Source organism: Nyctereutes procyonoides, unplaced genomic scaffold (genome assembly GCF_905146905.1).
Source record: "Nyctereutes procyonoides isolate TBG_1078 unplaced genomic scaffold, NYPRO_anot_genome, whole genome shotgun sequence".
Taxonomy (NCBI): Eukaryota; Metazoa; Chordata; class Mammalia; order Carnivora; family Canidae; genus Nyctereutes; species Nyctereutes procyonoides.
The window spans coordinates 36,057,828-36,076,826 of record NW_026575043.1 but is presented as its reverse complement, the minus strand read 5'-3'; the positions used below and the strand labels follow the sequence as shown (position 1 = coordinate 36,076,826).

General features: G+C 41.1%; 1 protein-coding gene across 1 annotated transcript in view; it reads left to right on the top strand.

Moving 5' to 3' along the window:
- MAPK1 (mitogen-activated protein kinase 1) overlaps positions 1–18,999 on the top strand; it is a 117,536-nt gene that overhangs the window by 84,884 nt on the left and 13,653 nt on the right. The window contains exons 4-6 of the mRNA XM_055322726.1: positions 2,560–2,676; positions 9,393–9,507; positions 9,807–9,938. Coding sequence (XP_055178701.1) covers positions 2,560–2,676; positions 9,393–9,507; positions 9,807–9,938 — 364 coding nt within the window. The remainder of the gene's footprint in view (positions 1–2,559; positions 2,677–9,392; positions 9,508–9,806; positions 9,939–18,999) is intronic.

Genomic DNA, 18,999 nt, shown 5'->3' with positions numbered 1-18,999 from the left:
ATCTTTCCAGTAGGATTTGTGCATCAGGATAAACAGCTCCAGTTGATGAACAATGGCTCTTATTCTTTTTAGAATGCCAGCTAACAAATGCAGAACAAATAATAAAACTAGAAAAATCACCATTTGCAACTTCAATGAAATATGTGGTTTGTACAGCATAGAATCCACGGATCTTCTGCTCTCTTCGCTCAGACTCTAAGACCCTAGGTGGGCTGCCACTGCCTCCCCATGAGTTTTCTCTTCACCTCACACGTAGACTACGTCAACGTCCTGCTCTGGAGCTCCCTCTTACCTCCACTTGGATGTCTCATACCCCCATGGGCTGCTGCAGTTCTCCCAATCCCACAGAGACCCTTATGTCATATGAGCTCCCTCTTAAGGGCCTTTTGTTTGTTTGTTTGTTTGTTTTTTGTTTTTTCTTCTTAGGGCCTTTGGACTAGATTTCTCATAGGGAGGGGAAGAGGAAGAGCAATTGCACATTTAGTTTTAATCTTAAGGAAATAGGGATCCCTAGGTGGCTCAGCGGTTTGGCACCTGCCTTTGGCCCAGGGCGCGATCCTGGAGTCTCGGGATCGAGTCCCACGTCAGGCTGCCAGCATGGAGCCTGCTTCTCCCTCCTCCTGTGTCTCTGCCCCCCTCTCTCTCTCTCTCTCTCTCTATCTATCTATCTATCTATCTATCTATCATAAATAAATCTAGAAAAAACAATCTTAATAATAATCTTAAGGAAATAGATGTATTGCAGAATTCAGTATGATAGGTATTATGTCATCTTTCCTAGCAAAGGAAAACTAGGAATTCCAGTTTTTAATTTTTCCTTCCTCAGTATTGCCACTTTTGAAAGGTGTAATTTTACTAACGATTTTTTTTAACAATTATTTAACGTAAGGTTTTAATCCCGGTAATTCTATACTCTGATTTTTTTTTTTTGGAGTTTTTATTTATTCATGAGAGAGACACAGAGAGAGGCAGAGACATAGGCAGAGAGAGAAGCAGGCTCCTTGTGACTCAATCCCAGGACCCTAGGATCATGCCCCGAGCCGAAGGCAGATGCTCAACCACTGAGCCACTCGGATGTCCTTCACTTTTATTTTTTAAAATTATCAATAATTCAGATATTGTGAAAAATGGTCAGTACCAGGGTCTGTGCCAATAATGCCCCCCAGTTGTGCTTCCTATAAACATATAAAGTAAGGCATTTGTTCACCAAACGTCAAGTGCCCACCATGTGTGTCACACATAGGAATAACAAGTCAATCAAGTGTTGCCTTTTTTAGGGACTTGATACTCTTTTAGCTGGGGAGATGGGCATATGGACAGCTAACTATCATGGATTGTGGGATGTACTTTAATAAGCGTCTAACAAAGTATTAGAGGAGTTTAGAAAAGTAAGCAACCAGGCAGCCCTGATCCTGGAGACTGCGGATTGAGTCCCACATCGGGCTTCCTGTAGGGAGCCTGCTTCTCCCTCTGCCTGTGTCTCTATGAATAAATAAACAAAATCTTTAAATAAATAAAAGAAAGAAAAGTGAGCAACCAGTTCTTGGATGGGGGATATTGTTGATTGCTGGGATACCTCTCAGAAGGGGTAACTTTCAAGCTGGGTTTAGGGTAAAGGAATGGTATGGCTAGGGCACTCAGTGGAGAGGTCATTGTATAGTTAGGTTATAAAAACAGGTGTAGTCTGGAGTCAGATGTAGGCAGAGAAGGTAGTGGGAGACATGAGATCGGGAAGGTAGCTTGGTGGCAGCATGTGGTCTTAAAGGACACTGAGCCACCCAGGCATCCCTCCAGATATTTGTTGAAAAAAAAAATCTAGGCAGCCTGGGTGGCTCAGCCGTGTAGCACTGCCTTCAGTCCAGGGCATGATCCTGGAGACCTAGGATCGAGTCCCACATCAGGCTCTGTGCATGGAGCCCTGCTTCTCGCTCTGCCTATGTCTCTGTCTTTCTCTCTCTGTGTGTCTCTATGAATAAATAAATAAAATCTTTTTTAAAAAAGTCTACATTTGAGCAGACTTGCATAGTTTAAACCCATGTTCTTCAAGAGTCAACTGTGTATTACATTTAAATTTTATATGTGTTGGAGTCTGGAGTAGCACCAAAGTATGGATAGCCAGCAGGCACTTCAATGATTCAGCAAAAATTAGAGGCTGGATATTTACCTTAAAAAAATTCATCTTTAGGGATCCCTGGGTGGCGCAGCGGTTTGGTGCCTGCCTTTGGCCCAGGGCGCGATCCTGGAGACCCTGGATCGAATCCCACTTCGGGCTCCCGGTGCATGGAGCCTGCTTCTCCCTCTGCCTGTGTCTCTGCCTCTCTCTCTCTCTATGTGTGACTATCATAGATAAATAAAAATTTAAAAAAAAAATTCATCTTTAGTATATGAAACCTCTTCTAAGGCTTTGGGAATAGATTTGACTGCATGGAAGGGAAGGAAGTGGGAAGAATCTTTGGAGGTACCTGCATTTATGAACCTGGTGGAAGGACGACAGGAAGTAAGTCTGAGGTACTAATTTCATTACAGTCTCTGAGGTGTCCCTTTTTTTTTCTCTTCTAGATCTGTGACTTTGGCTTGGCCCGTGTTGCAGATCCGGATCATGATCACACAGGGTTCCTGACGGAGTATGTAGCCACACGTTGGTACAGGGCTCCAGAAATAATGTTGAATTCCAAGGTAAGGATAAGGTTTGCATAAAAAGAAAACCAAAAAGCAAAAGAACTGTGGCTCTGTGTTGCTAAGTCTCCCTCTCAGTAAGTCTGTGTCTACCTAGGTTGAGGCTTGGCCTGTGTGGCCAGAACCATGCTTAATCTCCAGCATGAACCTTCCAGCCCCTGGGTTTTGGCCTCTTTACCTCCACTGCAGTAATGGTGATGTGTTGTAGAATTGGGGGGCATGCCTGTCTGGTCACTGTTAAAACAAATGGTCTGTGTCCTGGCTGTTGGTCTGCTCTTCTGAAGTGTTTCTTACGGCAGCTTTTACAATCACTGCTGCCACAGCTGAGTACAGACTGGGCTTGTTATAGGTTATCCCAAGTGCATATTTTTCTGAAGGTGGGCCAGGACTATTCTGTAAAGGTCAGATTTATCTGATGATGAAGAATGTCTCTTCAGCAAAATTGTACTGTAGTTTGAAGAAAACATAGGTGTGGAAAGAACAGGAACTACTATGGGTTCTTTCAAAATTATGTGGTGGTCCTGCTTCCAAATGCACCTCTGCATCTGAAAGTGGCTATGGAGAGTGCATACAGGTGGAAGGCAATCATTTCTAACAATATCTGTGCCTTGGTTATAAGAAATGATTGAATAAATATATAAAGGCAAGAAAAAGTGAAATATGACATCTTTGTTAGGTTTATGAGCCAGGTGGCACACGTTGAGGGCTGCTGTGGAGATTGAGATTCAGTATTTTGGGGGCACCTGGGTGACTCAGTTGGTAAAGTATCTGCCTTCACCTCAGGTCATGATCCCAGGTCAAGAGCCTGCAGTGGACTCCCTGCTCAGTGGGGAGCCTGCTTCTTCCTCTGCCTGCTCCTATGCCTACTTGTGCATGCTCTCCCTCTCTCTCCCTCTCTCTCTCTCTGCCAAATAAATAAATAAATTTTTTTTAAAGAAAAGTACACAGGATTTTTTTTTAAGATTTTTTTATTCATGAGAGAGACAGACAGACACACACACACACACACACACACACAGGCAGAGACACAGGCAGACTTCAGGCAGGGAGCCCGACGTGGGACTGGATCCCGGGCCTCCAGAATCACGCCCTGAGCTGAAGGCAGCACTAAACCACTGAGCCACCCGGGCTGCCCTATTGATTGATTGATTGATTGATTGATTGATTGATTTTCTTCTTCTTTTTAAAGATTATTTATTTATTCATAGAGACACAGAGAGAGAGAGAGAGAGAGAGGCAGAGACACAGGCAGAGGGAGAAGCAGGCTCCATGCAGAGAGCCTGACGTGGGACTCAATCCAGGGTCTCCAGATCACGCCCTAGGCTGCAGGCGGCGCTAAACCGCTGCGCCACCGGGGCTGCCTTTTTTTTTTTCTTTATTTATTTATGATAGTCACAGAGAGAGAGAGAGAGGCAGAGACACAGGCAGAGGGAGAAGCAGGCTCCATCCACCGGGAGCCTGACGTGGGATTCGATCCCGGGTCTCCAGGATCGCGCCCTGGGCCAAAGACAGGTGCCAAACCGCTGCGCCACCCAGGGATCCCTTTTTTTTTTTTTTTTTTTAAGAGAGATTCAGTATTTCTTTTTTTCTTTCCAAAGTTTATTTTGGACAAACTAGTTGAAGTCAGTTTTTTTTTTTTTTTTAATTATTAATTCATGAGAGACAGGCAGAGACACAGGCAGAGGGAGAAGCAGGCTCCATGCAGGGCGACCAATGCGGGACTCGATCCAAGGACTCCAGGACCACGCCCTGGGTGGAAGGCAGGCATTTAACCTCTGAGCCACGCAGGCATCCCGAAGTCAGTTTTTTTAATATATCATTTGCAAATAGTATATAAGTGAAGTAGCAAATTTGAAAAAGCATGAACTCCACATACTTCTTTTTTTTTTCTTTGATTTTTTTTTAATTTATTTATGATAGTTACAGAGAGAGAGAGAGAGAGATGCAGAGACATAGGCAGAGGGAGAAGCAGGCTCCATGCACCGGGAGCCTGATGTGGGATTCGATCCCGGGTCTCCAGGATCACGCCCCGGGCCAAAGGCAGGCACCAAACTGCTGCGCCACCCAGGGATCCCCCACATACTTCTATAATATCTCAAAAAAAATTTTTTTTAGATTTTATTTATTTATTCATGAGAGAGGCAGAGACACAGGCAGAGGGAGAAGCAGGCTCCCTGTGAGGAACCTGATGTGGGACTCGATCCTGAGAATCTGGGATCATGCTGAACTGAAGGCAGACGCTCCACCGCTGAGCTACCCGGGCATCCCTAATATCTCAAAATTTGCAATTAATTCCATCTGTTGGTTTGCCAAGTACCCCCAGTACCAAGTGGACAAGGAAAAACTGAAGAGGCAGCATGGTCCAGATTGGTAGAGGCAGTTTTAGTACATAAATTTTTTTACATACTTCTTTTTTTAAGATTTATTTGTTATTCATGAGAGATACACAGAAAGAGACAGAGACACAGGCAGAAGGAGAAGCAGGCTCCCTCCAGGGAGCCCGATGTGGGACTCAATCCAGGATCCGAGCTGTAGGTAGGCGCCCAACTGCTGAGCCACCTGGGTGGCTTTTACATATTTTAATACATACTTATTACAAAGCTTGTCTTGGGCAACTGCAAAGTCAGTCAATTTCTGTATTCACCTGCCAAACCTTAAAGTTTACATAGAGGCCTTAACTGGGCTCAGTCACATATACTGTCCAGATGGCCTCCAAAATACCTATTCTTTCTAGGCTACATCCTTGAAAATGGCTCCCATTGTGGAAGCAGTGGTCAGACTGTATGTTCAAGGACAGGGGAGTGGGTAAGGAGCTTCCTGTTGCCTGGGTCCAGCTCCAGGGTCACATCTTCTTCAGTGCCATCTAATGTTAATGTAATGTGAAGATATATGAAGAAAAGCAATAAAACTGGCATTGGGCCTTGTGTCTCAGATCTAGGAACCAGAAATTGACCTAAGAAGCTTTAAGGGAATCCATTAGCCCATGAGCTTCACTCTCTTTCTCCATCCTTTATAAATAGAAAAGCTTGAGATGAACACTAAGTTGTTTTGTGAGGAAGTGGAATTTGTTTAAAGCAGTTAGTTATTCTAGATAAACATTTGTTCAGTTTAGTTATAAAAGTAAAATTCCATTAAAATAAGTTTCATTATAAAGAAGGATGTAGTGTAACAGATGTTTCAAAGAAGAAAATGCCATGTTGATTCTCATAATTCTGTATTACACATAGTCCCAAATAGCAGGTTCTTTCTTTGGACTGGCCATGTGACAGCCATTCCAAACCAGAAGAATTTGCGTGTGTGCGTGGTGCTGGTGGTTGTAACGGAGAGCTGGCAGTGGGCTTTTTACCCTGGTGCCTTCGTGGCCCTGCAGCCTCCAACATAGTTTGAGGCGACTCCACTGTCTTCACCTTCTGGGGGGAAGTAACCCAAAAGGATGGCCTCTGTGTTTTATAAGATGCCCAGTGCCTCCTGCTTGTAGAATTAACTGATGAAAACTGAGTGGGAAATTCGTTTATTTACAGCACCTCTAGCCTGAGAATGTTACTTCTAGCACCGTATTAATTTTTTTCTTATTAATTTAGAACATTTTCAAACCTGTAGAAAAATTGAGAGTACGGTGAACACCCATACACTCCTTCCCTAGTTTTTTTTTTTTTTTTTTTCCTTCCCTAGGTTTAACAAGCTATTAACATCTTACTACTCCTTCCGTGGCTATCTCTGCCTCCCTCCCTGCCTCCTTCCTCTCTTCCCTTTGGCCAAACCTTCTGACATTTCACCAACTTAAAATACCACTTTACTCCTAGACCCTTGGGGCCATACTGATACTCATTAAAGGCAGAGGGGTGTTCTTTCCCCATACCCGTAGTACCCTTAGCACATTGAGACAGTAAGCATTAATTCAGTGACAACCTAGTTATCCCGCCCAGAAGTTCTTTACAGCTGTTTGTTTTATTTTCAGTCTGTGATCTAATCACGTTTCATGCATTGTGCTCACTCTAGAACAGTCCTCACGCCCTTCCTGTCTTCTTCATGACATTGAATGCTTTGCAGAGTACAGATCAGTTCCTTATGATTAGGTTTAGGTCACACTCTTCTGGCAGGAACCCCATGGATTATTGGAACCACATATATGGAGCAGCTTCTGTTTCTCAGCAGTTTAAACCCTCAATGACCCCTTGCCCCTATCACTTATATTGGGAATTTTCCAAATGTATTCATTCTACATTAATTCGCTGCTATTCTGTGAAGAGCTTTCTTTTTTTTCTCTTTTCTCTTCCTGTCTCCCACCTTTGTTTGTTTAAGATTTAGTCGTTTTAGGGGCAGCCCCGGTGGTGCAGCGGTTTAGTGCCGCCTGCAGCCTGGGGTGTGATCCTGGAGACCCGGGATCGAGTCCCATGTTGGGCTTCCTGCATGGGGCCTGCTTCTCCCTCTGCCTGTGTCTGCCTCTCTCTCGCTCTCTCTGAATGAATAAATAAATAAATCTTAAAAAAAAAAAAAGATTTAGTCGTTTTAGAAAGAGTACACAAGCTGGGTGTGGGGAGAGGGAGAGAGGAAGCAGACTCCCTGCTGAGTGGGGAGCTCAGTGCAAGGCTTGATCATGACCTGAGCCAAAACCAAGAGTCCATCTGAGCCACCCAGGTGCCCATCCCAGCTTTAAACAAACAAACAAAAAAAAACATTTATTATGGACTCATGATATATGTGCTGTCCATTATCATCTTTATACTCATATCCCCATTTTGGCAGGCTAGCATGCTGTGTGTATTTGTAACATTTTATTTTCATAGAATTTTCAGCTTGCAGGAAAAGTGGGAAATTTAATACTGATCCAACGTCTAATGCATCATTTATATTCAAATTTTAAGTATTGTCCCAATAATCTTTATAGCTTTTCTCTCCCTGCTCCAGGCTCACACATTGTGTTGTTTCTCCAGTCTTTTTCAATCTGAAATAATTCTTTGGCCTTTCTTGACCTTGATCCTTTTGAAGGGTACAGGTGGCTGTTTTGTAGAATGCACCTCAATTTTGTGTCATGTGTTCTGGGCATGAGTACCACAAAACAATGTTTTATTCTCAGTATGCTGTCAAGAGGTTTAGGCTGGTTTATGTCTGTATTGGTGAACTACATGTTGATACTTTGGTTAAATGGTGTCCTTTGATTCTCTGCCATGTAATGGTGATCATTATGTTTAATTATGGTAATAATTGTTATTAGGTGAGTAGGAATTTGTGGAGAAGTACTTTAAGATTGTGTAAGTTATCTTCTTCATCATACTTTCAGCCACTACTTTTTACCATGCACTGATGATTTTGTACCTCTATCATTCCTTCTTTGTTTTAGTTCTCTCCACTTATTAACTCCTAGTTATCTTATTCAGTGGCTTCAGTTCCATAGCTACCATTCTGTATTTGATGTTGACATTGTCCCAGACTTTCTAATAGGAACCACTTTGACATCTTCCCACTAATGTTGAGCGCTACTTTACTTTTTGGCACTAGATGCTCATAGTACTTTTCCCTGTCCCAGACTTGGAGCAGCCATTTCTCAGGGAGCCCTGGTTCCTTTTAGTTATTTTGTGTGTGTGTTTTAAATGTTCCTCTTTATTTAGTTTTGGCTCAAAACAAAAGTTATTTTGGATTACAAGAATTTTGGGAATAATTATCTTGAAATTCAACCCCATTTTATCATAGTTGCAGATCTGATCATTCTGTGTTTGATCTTCAGAATTTTTTTCGCTATGTTTCTCTAAACTTTAATATTTGGCTGAATTTTTTTTCCTCTATTCGTATTATCACTATTACTATTTATCACCTAGCATTTTCCATAAAATTCAACTTAACTTACCTTCTTTGGAGAGCTATCTTTTTTTACACTGTTGTATGATTTAGATAATTATTCCAAGTCTTTTCACAGAATTCCTTTAAAAGAAAAAAATCATACCTGAAAATTGAATAGAAATAAAAGATAGGAAATATGGATTGGTAAACTGTAATCGAGCCAGCACACCCTGGGCACTGTGTAACATTGTCCCGTGTACCCCCACCCCCAAGATCAAGGGTTTTCAGCCTGATTTTTTTGGAAATGACTTGCAAAATGGGCAAAGATATTCTGGAAGTATAGCAGTGCTGCTTCTTTTGAGTTGGTTCCACGTTTTCAAAATGAGTAAGTGGGCCACAGATGTCCTAAAGCAAGGGATGTTATTGCTTTTTCTATCTTCAGCTTATAAGGATTCTTTCTCTCAAATCATTTGAGAAAAGGAATGAGGTATACTTTGGAAATTCTCATTTAATAATAAGTGAGTCAACTTTTTTTTTTTTAAAGATTTTATTTATTCATGAGAAACACAGAGAGGAGAGAGAGAGGCAGAGATACAGGCAGAGGGAGAAGCAGGCTCCATGCAGGGAGCCTGACGTGGGACTTGATCCCAGGTCTCCAAGATCACGCCCTGGGCTGAAGGCGGCACTAAACCGCTGAGCTACCTGGACTACCCATATCAGTCAATTTTGAAAAGAGAAATAAAATCAAGTAATCTTGGTTGTCCAACAACTTATGAGAAAGCCAAATTACTGATTCTGCGCACAGTCTTATTTCTGAATTATAGAGCCAATGGAGAAGGTAAAATTGCTATCAGCCATGTACCTGTCATGTAGGACAATCTCACTGTGTTCTGTAACATGATATATCATTCTCAGTCTCTTCTCCCTTCCCACTACAGGGCTATACCAAGTCCATTGATATTTGGTCTGTAGGCTGCATTCTGGCAGAGATGCTGTCCAACAGGCCCATCTTCCCAGGGAAGCATTATCTCGACCAGCTGAACCACATTTTGGGTAAGGTTACCAAACGTTGTAGAGGGTAGATTTACTTAGTTCACCTGCCACAGTTTATGTTAAGAGTCACTTCATGAAACTAAGAGTTGTTTTGACAACTCTTTAACCTCTTTAACCTATGAGTTTGTAATCTTGCTTGATTCGAAATGTTAAGGATCCTGTAAAAACTTGTTAAGAAAGGTAAGCATGGGGAGATGGTGAGAAAACAGCTATTAGGGTCCATTGTGCCCTGAAGCCAATAGTGTGTGGTCAGTCTACCTGGGTCTGGATAATTAACAGCTAATTATTTTATCTGATAGGTATTCTTGGATCCCCATCACAGGAAGACCTGAACTGTATAATAAATTTAAAAGCTAGAAACTACTTGCTTTCTCTTCCACACAAAAATAAGGTGCCATGGAACAGGCTGTTCCCAAATGCTGACTCCAAAGGTAAATGTTATTTTATTGATATTTTTTCTTATTCAGCTGTTTATTTGCTTGTGTGTTTTACTGGTTAAATTGTTAGGTCACTAGCTTGAAAAGTTAGCCTGTTGGATAATGCCTTATTTAGTGGTCACTCTGTTTTCTCCTCTTTCATTTTTCAAGCAGTGGCATAGGGTATGGGAATCTAGGAATGACTGTATAGTTTTCCACCTTATAGTTTCTTTGCTTTTTTATTTATTTGTTTTTTAAAGATTTTATTTATTTGAGAGAGAGTGCCCACATGAGTCAGGGGTAGGGTGGGGAGGGGCAGAGAGAGAGGGAGAAGCAGGCTCTCTGCTAAGCAGGGAGCCTGACACAGGGCTTGATCCCAGGACCCCAGGATCATGATCTAAGCCGAAGGCACACACTTAGCCAACTAAGCCACCTGGGCACCCCATTGCTTTTTATTTTTTAAATTTGTTTTTATTTTTAAATTATTATTTTTTTAAGTTCCAGTTTTTCAGGAGGAGCCTGTATCTGTTTACATTGTTCAAAGACAGATACTTCTATTTATTTTTTATTTTTTCAAGATTTTACTTTATTCATGAGAGACGCAGAGGCAGAAGCAGGCTCCCTACAGGGAGCCTGATGTGGGACTCAATCCCAGGACACCAATATCACGACCTGAGCCGAAGGCAGATGCTCAACCACTGAGCCACCCAGGCGCCCGTATTTTATTATTTTTTTAAGACTTTTTTTTTAATATTTTATTTTATTTTTTTAAATTTTTTTTTATTTATTTATGATAGTCACAGAGAGAGAAAGAAAGAGAGGCAGAGACACAGGCAGAGGGAGAAGCAGGCTCCATGCACCGGGAGCCCGATGTGGGATTCGATTCCGGGTCTCCAGGATCGCGCCCTGGGCCAAAGGCAGGTGCCAAACCGCTGCGCCACCCAGGGATCCCCAAGACTTTTTTTTTATTTATATATTTGAGAGAGAGTGTGTGCGCACGTGAGCAGGGAGAGGAACAAAGGGAGGGAAAGCATATTCACATTGAGCATGGAGCCTGATGTGGGGCTCAGTTCCACAACTCTTGAGATCATGACCTGAGCTGAAATCAAGAGTCAAGACACTTAAACAACTGAGCCACCCAGGCATCCCTTATTTTATTCTTCCTTTTTTTTTTTCAAGTATACATGCGCAAGCCTTCCCCCCGCCTCCTCGGCCCCCACCCCGTGTGGAGTGAGAACTTAGAATCTCAAGATCACAGGTCACATGCTTTACCCACTGAGCCAGCCAGGCACCCCTCTTTGCTCCCTTTCAAAAAAGTTTTTTTTTTTTTTTTATTGTACTTGACATACAATAATAAGTTAGTTTCAGGTATGCAGAATAGTTATTCCATAATTACATACATTATGAAATTCTCACCATGATAAAAGCATTACAATATTGACTATATTTCCTATACCGTGCTTTTTGTCCCTGTGACGCACTTACTTTAGAACTGGAAGTTTGTACCTCTTAATCCTCTTCACCTACTTTTTAACTTGGATTAAGTTCACATTTTTAGGATTCAGAAAGTTTGGGAGCCTGCAACACAAATTACACTATTTTCATCTTGTTATTGCATAATTTATCAGGTCATGTTTCTTTGAAGAATAACTTATGGAGAGTAAAATTCATCCTTTTTAATTGTGTGGTCTTTGACTTTTAACAAATGTATATAGTCACATAACTGCCACCAAAATCAAGATATGGATTATTTTCATCACCCCAAAAGTTGCTCCTCGTACCCATTTCTCTTCCTTAGTCCCTGGCAATCCCTGATCTCATTTCTCTGTTTTATAGTTTTGCCTTTTCCAGAATGTTATAGAAATTGTAATTAATTAGGCAGTATGTAGCCTCTTATGTCTGGATTCTTCCACTCAGTGTAATGCATTTGGGAGTTACCAATATTTATTTTTTCCTTTCTTTATTTCTTGAGAGAAGGCACATATGTGTGCATGTGTGCAGGACGGGGAGGGACAGAGGGAAAGGGAAAAAGAATCTTTTTGGGGGGCGGGGAGAATCTTAAGCACACTCCACACTGGGCTTGATCTCATGACCCTGAGATCATGACCTGAGCCAAAATCAAGAGTTGGATGCTTAACCAACTGAGCCACCCAGGTGCCCCAAGATATATCAATATTATTGCTTGTATCAGTCTCTTGAACAGATGGTGCCAGGAGATCTCTATATGTCACACACCCCCCCATAAAAACCTAAAAATGGAATATAGGCCTAAAGCTATTAAACTTCAGGAAGACAGAACAAAGTCTTTTTTTTTTTTTTTTTTTTTATAAATGAATTTTTATTGGTGTTCAATTTACCAACATACAGAATAACACCAGAACAAAGTCTTTATGACCCTAGGTTGAACAAAGATTTCTTAGATAAAATAGCAGGAGCATTCATCCATAAAAGAAAGATGATAGATTCCATTTTACCCTTTTATATTTTAAGTTAACTTTAATAATTATTTATCCTTTATACCTATTTAGCATGTATCTGTTAAATATATTAGGTGGTTGTGCTTTTCGTTTTCTCATAGGTGGCTGTTTTAAAAACTTTATTACAGAATTGTGGTAGGCAGAGTAATGACCACATCCCCAAAGATGTCCACCTCCTAATCCCCAGGATCTGTGAATATATTAGATGACATGGCAAAGAGGAATTAAGGTTGCTTATCATCTGATTTTAAGAAGGTGGAGATTGTTGTGCACTATCTCAGTGGGCCCAGTATAATCACAAGGGTCCTTAAAAGTGGAAGAAGAAATCAGAATAGGAAACCAGAGAGAGGGAAGCCCCAGTGGCTCAGCGGTTTAGCGCCACCTTCAGCCCAGGGCGTGATCCTGGAGTCCCCGGGATCGGGATCGAGTCCCACATCAGGCTCCCTGCACGGAGCCTCTGCGCCTCTCTCTCTCTCTCTCTCTCTCTCTCTCTCTCTCTCTCTCTCTCTCTCTCTCTCTCTCTCTCCCTGTCTCATGAATAAATAAATAAAATCTTTAAAAAAATTTTTTTTAAATAAAAGAAACCAGAGAGAGATCAACTTGCCAACATCCAACATCTTAGGACTTGTTCTTTCATAGCTTTCTTTATCTTCATACAGATTTATATTTTTACCTAAAATTTCCTTTCTATAAATAATTACTATGTCAGCTAATTTATTTGGTAAAAATTCAAAAGTTTTAGGAATATTCCATTTAAAAAGTGAAATTCCTATATAATTAAGGTCACCGTTAATAGAATTGTGTCTGAGTGTCTTTCCATGTTAGTACATGGATCTGGCTTTTCTTTAATGATTTAAAAACATTTCATCCAGGGGAGCTTGGCTGGCTCAGTTGGTAGGGCACGAGACTCTTAATCTCAGTCAAGGCCATGAACTCAGGCTCCATGCCCAACATATTTCATCTAGTCTTTCGGAAGCATTATTTAAAACCACAATATTGGGGATCCCTGGGTGGCACAGCGGTTTGGCGCCTGCCTTTGGCCCAGGGCGCGGTCCTGGAGACCCGGGATCGAATCCCACGTCGGGCTCCCGGTGCATGGAGCCTGCTTCTCCCTCTGCCTGTGTCTCTGCCTCTCCCTCTCTCTCTGTGACTATCATAAATAAATTAAAAAATAAAAAATAAAAAATAAAACCACAATATTTCATCTAGTCTTTCGGAAATTCAGCTTTTTCTACCTTTTACTGTTTTGTGTGTATGTCTATTTTTGTTTTGCTTTAATAATTGTCAGCTTAGCTGTTGAATTTGTTTAATGTACTAACCTGAGTCAAAGTTCAGAAACACTTGGTGGTTTTTAAAATTGAATTTCTTGGGATCCCTGGGTGGCGCAGCAGTTTGGCGCCTGCCTTTGGCCCAGGGCGCGATCCTGGAGACCCGGGATCGAATCCCACGTCGGGCTCCCAGTGCATGGAGCCTGCTTCTCCCTCTGCCTGTGTCTCTGCCTCTCTCTCTCTCTCTCTCTCTCTCTGTGTGTGTGTGACTATCATAAATAAATAAAAAATTTAAAAAAAAATAAAATTGAATTTCTTTTGAATATAGAAGGAACTATCTTTTAAAACCTCTGATAATGAAGGTAGTGTGTTACCATGAGAGACAATTTGGAAATCTAGAAACAATAGTAGGTAAAAGAAACAATTACCAGAATCCCAAAGTAACCTTTAACATTTTGCTATGCCAATGGGTGCATAGCTTTAACCTATTTAGTTATAATTCTATAATTACATAATGTATTATAATTGTAAGATTTAAAAAAATTATACCTGTACGTGCATTGCATATGTTACTGATTAGATGGGCTTGTATTCTGTGTTGTCCCAAGCATGTTACATAAATCTTACTTTCCTAAGTTGCTTTTGTAAGAGGTGGTTGCACAACAAAACTGCATAATTAAAACTTTATAATAAATAGACCTCCAGGGTTCCCCTGTTTGTTTCCTCGCTCTTTTATTGTTATGATTTGTATCAAATTAGATGAGATTTGTATTTAGATTATCATCTTTAAATTAAAGCTATGAACTTTAAGATTGGTTTTTTAGATAATAATTAACATTACTAAAACCCAGGACGCCTGGGTGGCTCAGTGGTTGAGTGTCTGCCTTCAGCTTGGGGCGTGGTCTTGGAGTCCCGCATTGGGCTCCCCCCATGGGGAACCTGCTTCCTTCTGCCTGTGTCTCTGCCTCTCTCTGTGTGTTCATCCTGAATAAAATTTTTAAAAAATCTTTAGAAATTACTAAAATCCAGAGATTTAATTTTGAAATACAGGCTTTGGATGAAAATAATGAAGCAGGGAGGGGACTATAAATAGAATAAAGAAAGTGGGAAAATGGGATTGGTAGTGCTGGAGTGAGCAACATAGCATTACGATGTTAGGAACACAGGCTTTCCAGCCAGACCTCCTGGTTTCAGTTCATAGCCAAGCCACTTACTAGCTGCGTGAACTTCAGACAAACTAACCCCTTTGGGTCTCGGTTTTCCTGTTTGTTTATTTATTTATTTAGAATTTTTTAAGATTGATTTATTTGAGAGAGTGAGTAAACACATGTGAGCCAAGAGAGGGGCAGAAGGGGAGGGAAAGAATCTCAAACAGACTCCCTATTGAACTTAGAGCCAGATGGGGGCTCAATCCCAGGACCCTGGGATCATGACCTGAGCCAAAATCAAGAGTCAGAGTCCTAACCAACTGAGGCGCCCCTCCCGATTATAAAATAGAGTTAGTAATAGTACATGCATCACAAGGTTGTATAAAAGTCCAGACTATTGGAATTTGTAGATCTAGATTCTGAGATCTCAAAACTGAATTTTTTCATTTATATATCTCAGAGGTCTTTTCCATATCCCTAGTTATAAAGAATGCTAGGTAGTAGTCCCTAATAAGGATGACTCATAGTGTCTTTAACCAGTTTCATATTGGACATTAAAGTTCACTTCAGTTATCTATTGCTGCATAACAAACCACTCCACAGTTTGGGGCCTTAAAATGACCACCACGTATTTGTTGATAAATCTGTTGACCTGGGCGTAGCTAAGTGGGTCTGCTTAGGTCTCTTCAAGTTGCATGGTCCGAAGTAGCCTTACCACATCTTGCAGTTGCTTTTCCTTTGTGCCATTGCCTGTCATCTTACAGTAGACCCAAATGGGTGACTTATGACATCAGCAGAAATATTCCAAAAGAGAAAGAGCAGAAGCTGCAAGGTCTGAGAATAGCAGACACTTCTGCCACAATCTGTTGGTCAAAGCAAATGACAAGGTCAGCAAAGATTCAAGTGGTGGAAAAAAAAAACCATTGTTGGGAGGGATTTGTGGCCATATTTAATCTGCCACCAGATTGTTTCTAGTTTTTTACTATAATGTACATAATTTTATTTATTTTAATAAATAGATCTAAGTGTTCTGTGCCATCGGATTTCTAAGACCCTGGACTTAGAACAACTATAAAATTGATTACCTGCCTGCATGGAGCGAATAGTCTGGACTAGTATAAAAATGACGTGAATAATGAGTGGAAGACTTCAGGGAACTCACAACTCTAAAACTTTCAAGCTGAAACACTGGCAGTTTTAAGTCTGGTTAATGATAGTTTACAAAAAAGAAAATGTAAATATCTCAAATATAGGAAAAGATATTATTATTTTGGATATGAAAATCGAAAGATCAGTAATCCCTCCCCCCGGCCTCCAGTAGAACGCACCAAGGTTGATGATCCACCATGTGATCAAGGCTGTGGGGAAGATGGATGTTTTCAGAGATAGCTGATAGCCTGTAGATTGTTTGAGTCTCTCTGCAGGGCAGTTTAGCAGTTCAGCAGTTCTGTCACATTTTTTGTCCCAGCAATTTAGGGTATTGAACTTTTGGATCTGCCAACCAAATGGGAGAGAAGTGGCATTTTAAATTTTTTTTTTTTTTTTACTGAGGCGGGGCACCTGGCTCGCTCAGTAGGGCATGGACTCTTAATCTCAGGATCATGAGTTCAAGCCCCACATTGGGCATAGAGCTTACTTAATAAAAGAAAAACAAATCCTGAGATTGAATATATGTCAGATATTTATTAGGAATTTCTGATTGCTGAGTCCTTTGAACAGTAGTATTGTGTATTTTTCTTCAAAGGAGTTTAGTTTAGGATTCTCTCCAAAATTACTCCAGTGAGGGGGAAGAAATGATTATTATTCAACAGATGGTACTGGGCTAGTTGAATAACTATTTGGAAGAAAATCAGTTTAAATCATTATTCACACTTCAAAGTGAATTCCGAAAGAATTGATAATTAGATATGTTTTTTTTTTAAAAAAAACCATGCCATTAAAAGCCAATGATATTTTAGAGTATTCAGTATTTTTTTGATCTCTGACTGGAGAAAGACTGTCTTCCTAAGCTCTAAAAACATAAAAACCAAGAAGATAAACATAAAAGAAAAAAGCTATATTTGATCACATAAAAGTTTATTTAATTTTTTTTTTTTTTCACAAAGAAGCTTAAAACTTAAAATAGATAGGTCAGGTCTATTTTACACCTGAGCGATAGATGTAAAATGTTCCAAATTGAAAAACATTTGAAGGATCCCTATCCTAACTATTGATGTTAAGGTGTCATAGCACAGTGGTTTAGGCTATGTGCTCTAGAACCAGCCTGAATTCATATGGGCCCTACCACCTCAAATCTTTGACTTTGAACAAGGTATTTAACTTCTCTATTTCACAATTTCCTCATCTCAATTGGAACAAATTGCATTTCCCACCTCATAGGGTAATTGTGAGAGACTTCCATGAATTATTAGTTTATTGCTATTAGACTAGTTAATATTAGTAGTGCCTGAAGAACCTTCAATGGCCAAAATGTAATAGGTGTAGGAATTCTTAAAAACTAGAAAGAATGATGGACATAGAAAATAACTAGTGCATATTTCACAGAAGCAATAGATGACATCATGAAAAATGGACATGCTCAGCAGCCTCCGTGGAACAGAGAGGCTTCCAACTAAAGGGTCATTGGTGACTACATAAGAGTAGTTGAGGGACCCCTGTGTGGCTTAGTTGGTTGACTGTGCAACTCTTGGTTTTGGGTCAGGTCATGATCCCAAGATTGTGAGATCAAGCCCCGCAGCAGGCTCCTCACTCAGTTCAGAATCTGCTTGAGATTCTCTCTCCCTCTGCCTCCCCACTAGCTTATGTGTGCCCTTTCTCTCCCAAATAAATAAATCTTAAAAAAAAAAAAAAAGTAGTTGAAGCACTGAGTATGAGCAGGAAGTTCAAACTGGAAAGTGCAGACAGGTACAACTAGTCCAGATGAGGGGAGCTGGCTGTGGTCAGGCCACACACAGCATTGTGGAGGTTTGGCTTTGAATAGGGAGAGGGTCTCCTCTTTCCACAGTTAAGGATATATGTGTGAATCTGATGGAGGGACATCCCGGAGGGTTGCTCCCAGGGACCTCAGTTTCCTCGGTAGCACAGAGTAATGAAGTTCACATGGCAGGAAAGATATGATTCAAGCTGTCTGAGTTGAATCTTGAAATAGAGAAGCAGCTGAGCAGAAAAATTCCCAGAACTTTGGGGAGATCCTTGATATGATTAAAAATCTTGTGTTTTTGTGGTACATAGTTCTCAATAGCATCCTTCTTAGACCTCTGAGTTCCCCCAGGTTCTTTCAGGGTGTCTATAGGGTTAAAACTATGTTCATAGTTTTAAGGTATTCTCACACTTTCTCTGTGCTGCCATCTGCACTCTTGGTGCAGAAGCAGTGGTGAACATGACTGCCAGCACCTCGACCCAGGACAAGGCAGTGGCAGTACCCTGTCCTCATAGCTAAAAAACAGTGCCAGCTGCACATAAGAATGTCCCTGAAAAGTCCTTACTTTATTAAATCCCACCCTTCTCATATGTCTTTTGCACATTCTGTGTGACAAAACGAGAGCATGAACACATACTGAATGCAGGGGAGTGCTTACAGAGGTTGGACTATGTCTGAATTAACTGGTTTTTAAGATTAATCATCAACAGGTTTTAAGAGTAGGGTTCTAAGATCAGGAAGCTTGAGAAGCATTGTTGCAGTGACACAGTTTGAACAGCTAGGTCTTTTTCTCTGGCCCTGCTCAGAAATTCAGGTTGAGGATGGGAGTGACAGGTTGAAGCCTTGATCTCTGAGGAGAGTTTTGCTGGATAGGTGAGATGGACCCGCTGTGGTGATATGGAGAGCCAATCCTATGGCTCACCCTAGAGTCTGGGCTAAGATGGGAAGAAAAAATAGCTGATGGATCAGAAGGGCAGGGTCTTGTTGCTTTGTACCCACTGAAGTAAAAGAGAAGGTGTGGGGTTCTAGGATGATATCAAGGAGAGTCCGGGATTGTGGTTAGATGTAATCCCAGCCTCAAAGGGACTTCCAGTCCTTTAGGGGAAATAAAGCCTGTATCCAAGGAAACATACGCACAGGCAGAGTGATTCATGCCATCTGAGTGATGCCAGTGGATTGCTGTGTGGCGTGGGAGGAGGGAGGCCAGGCACTCTGACTGTGAGATCAGCACCTGCCAGCTGCTTCCCGTTTCTCTCCTTTTCC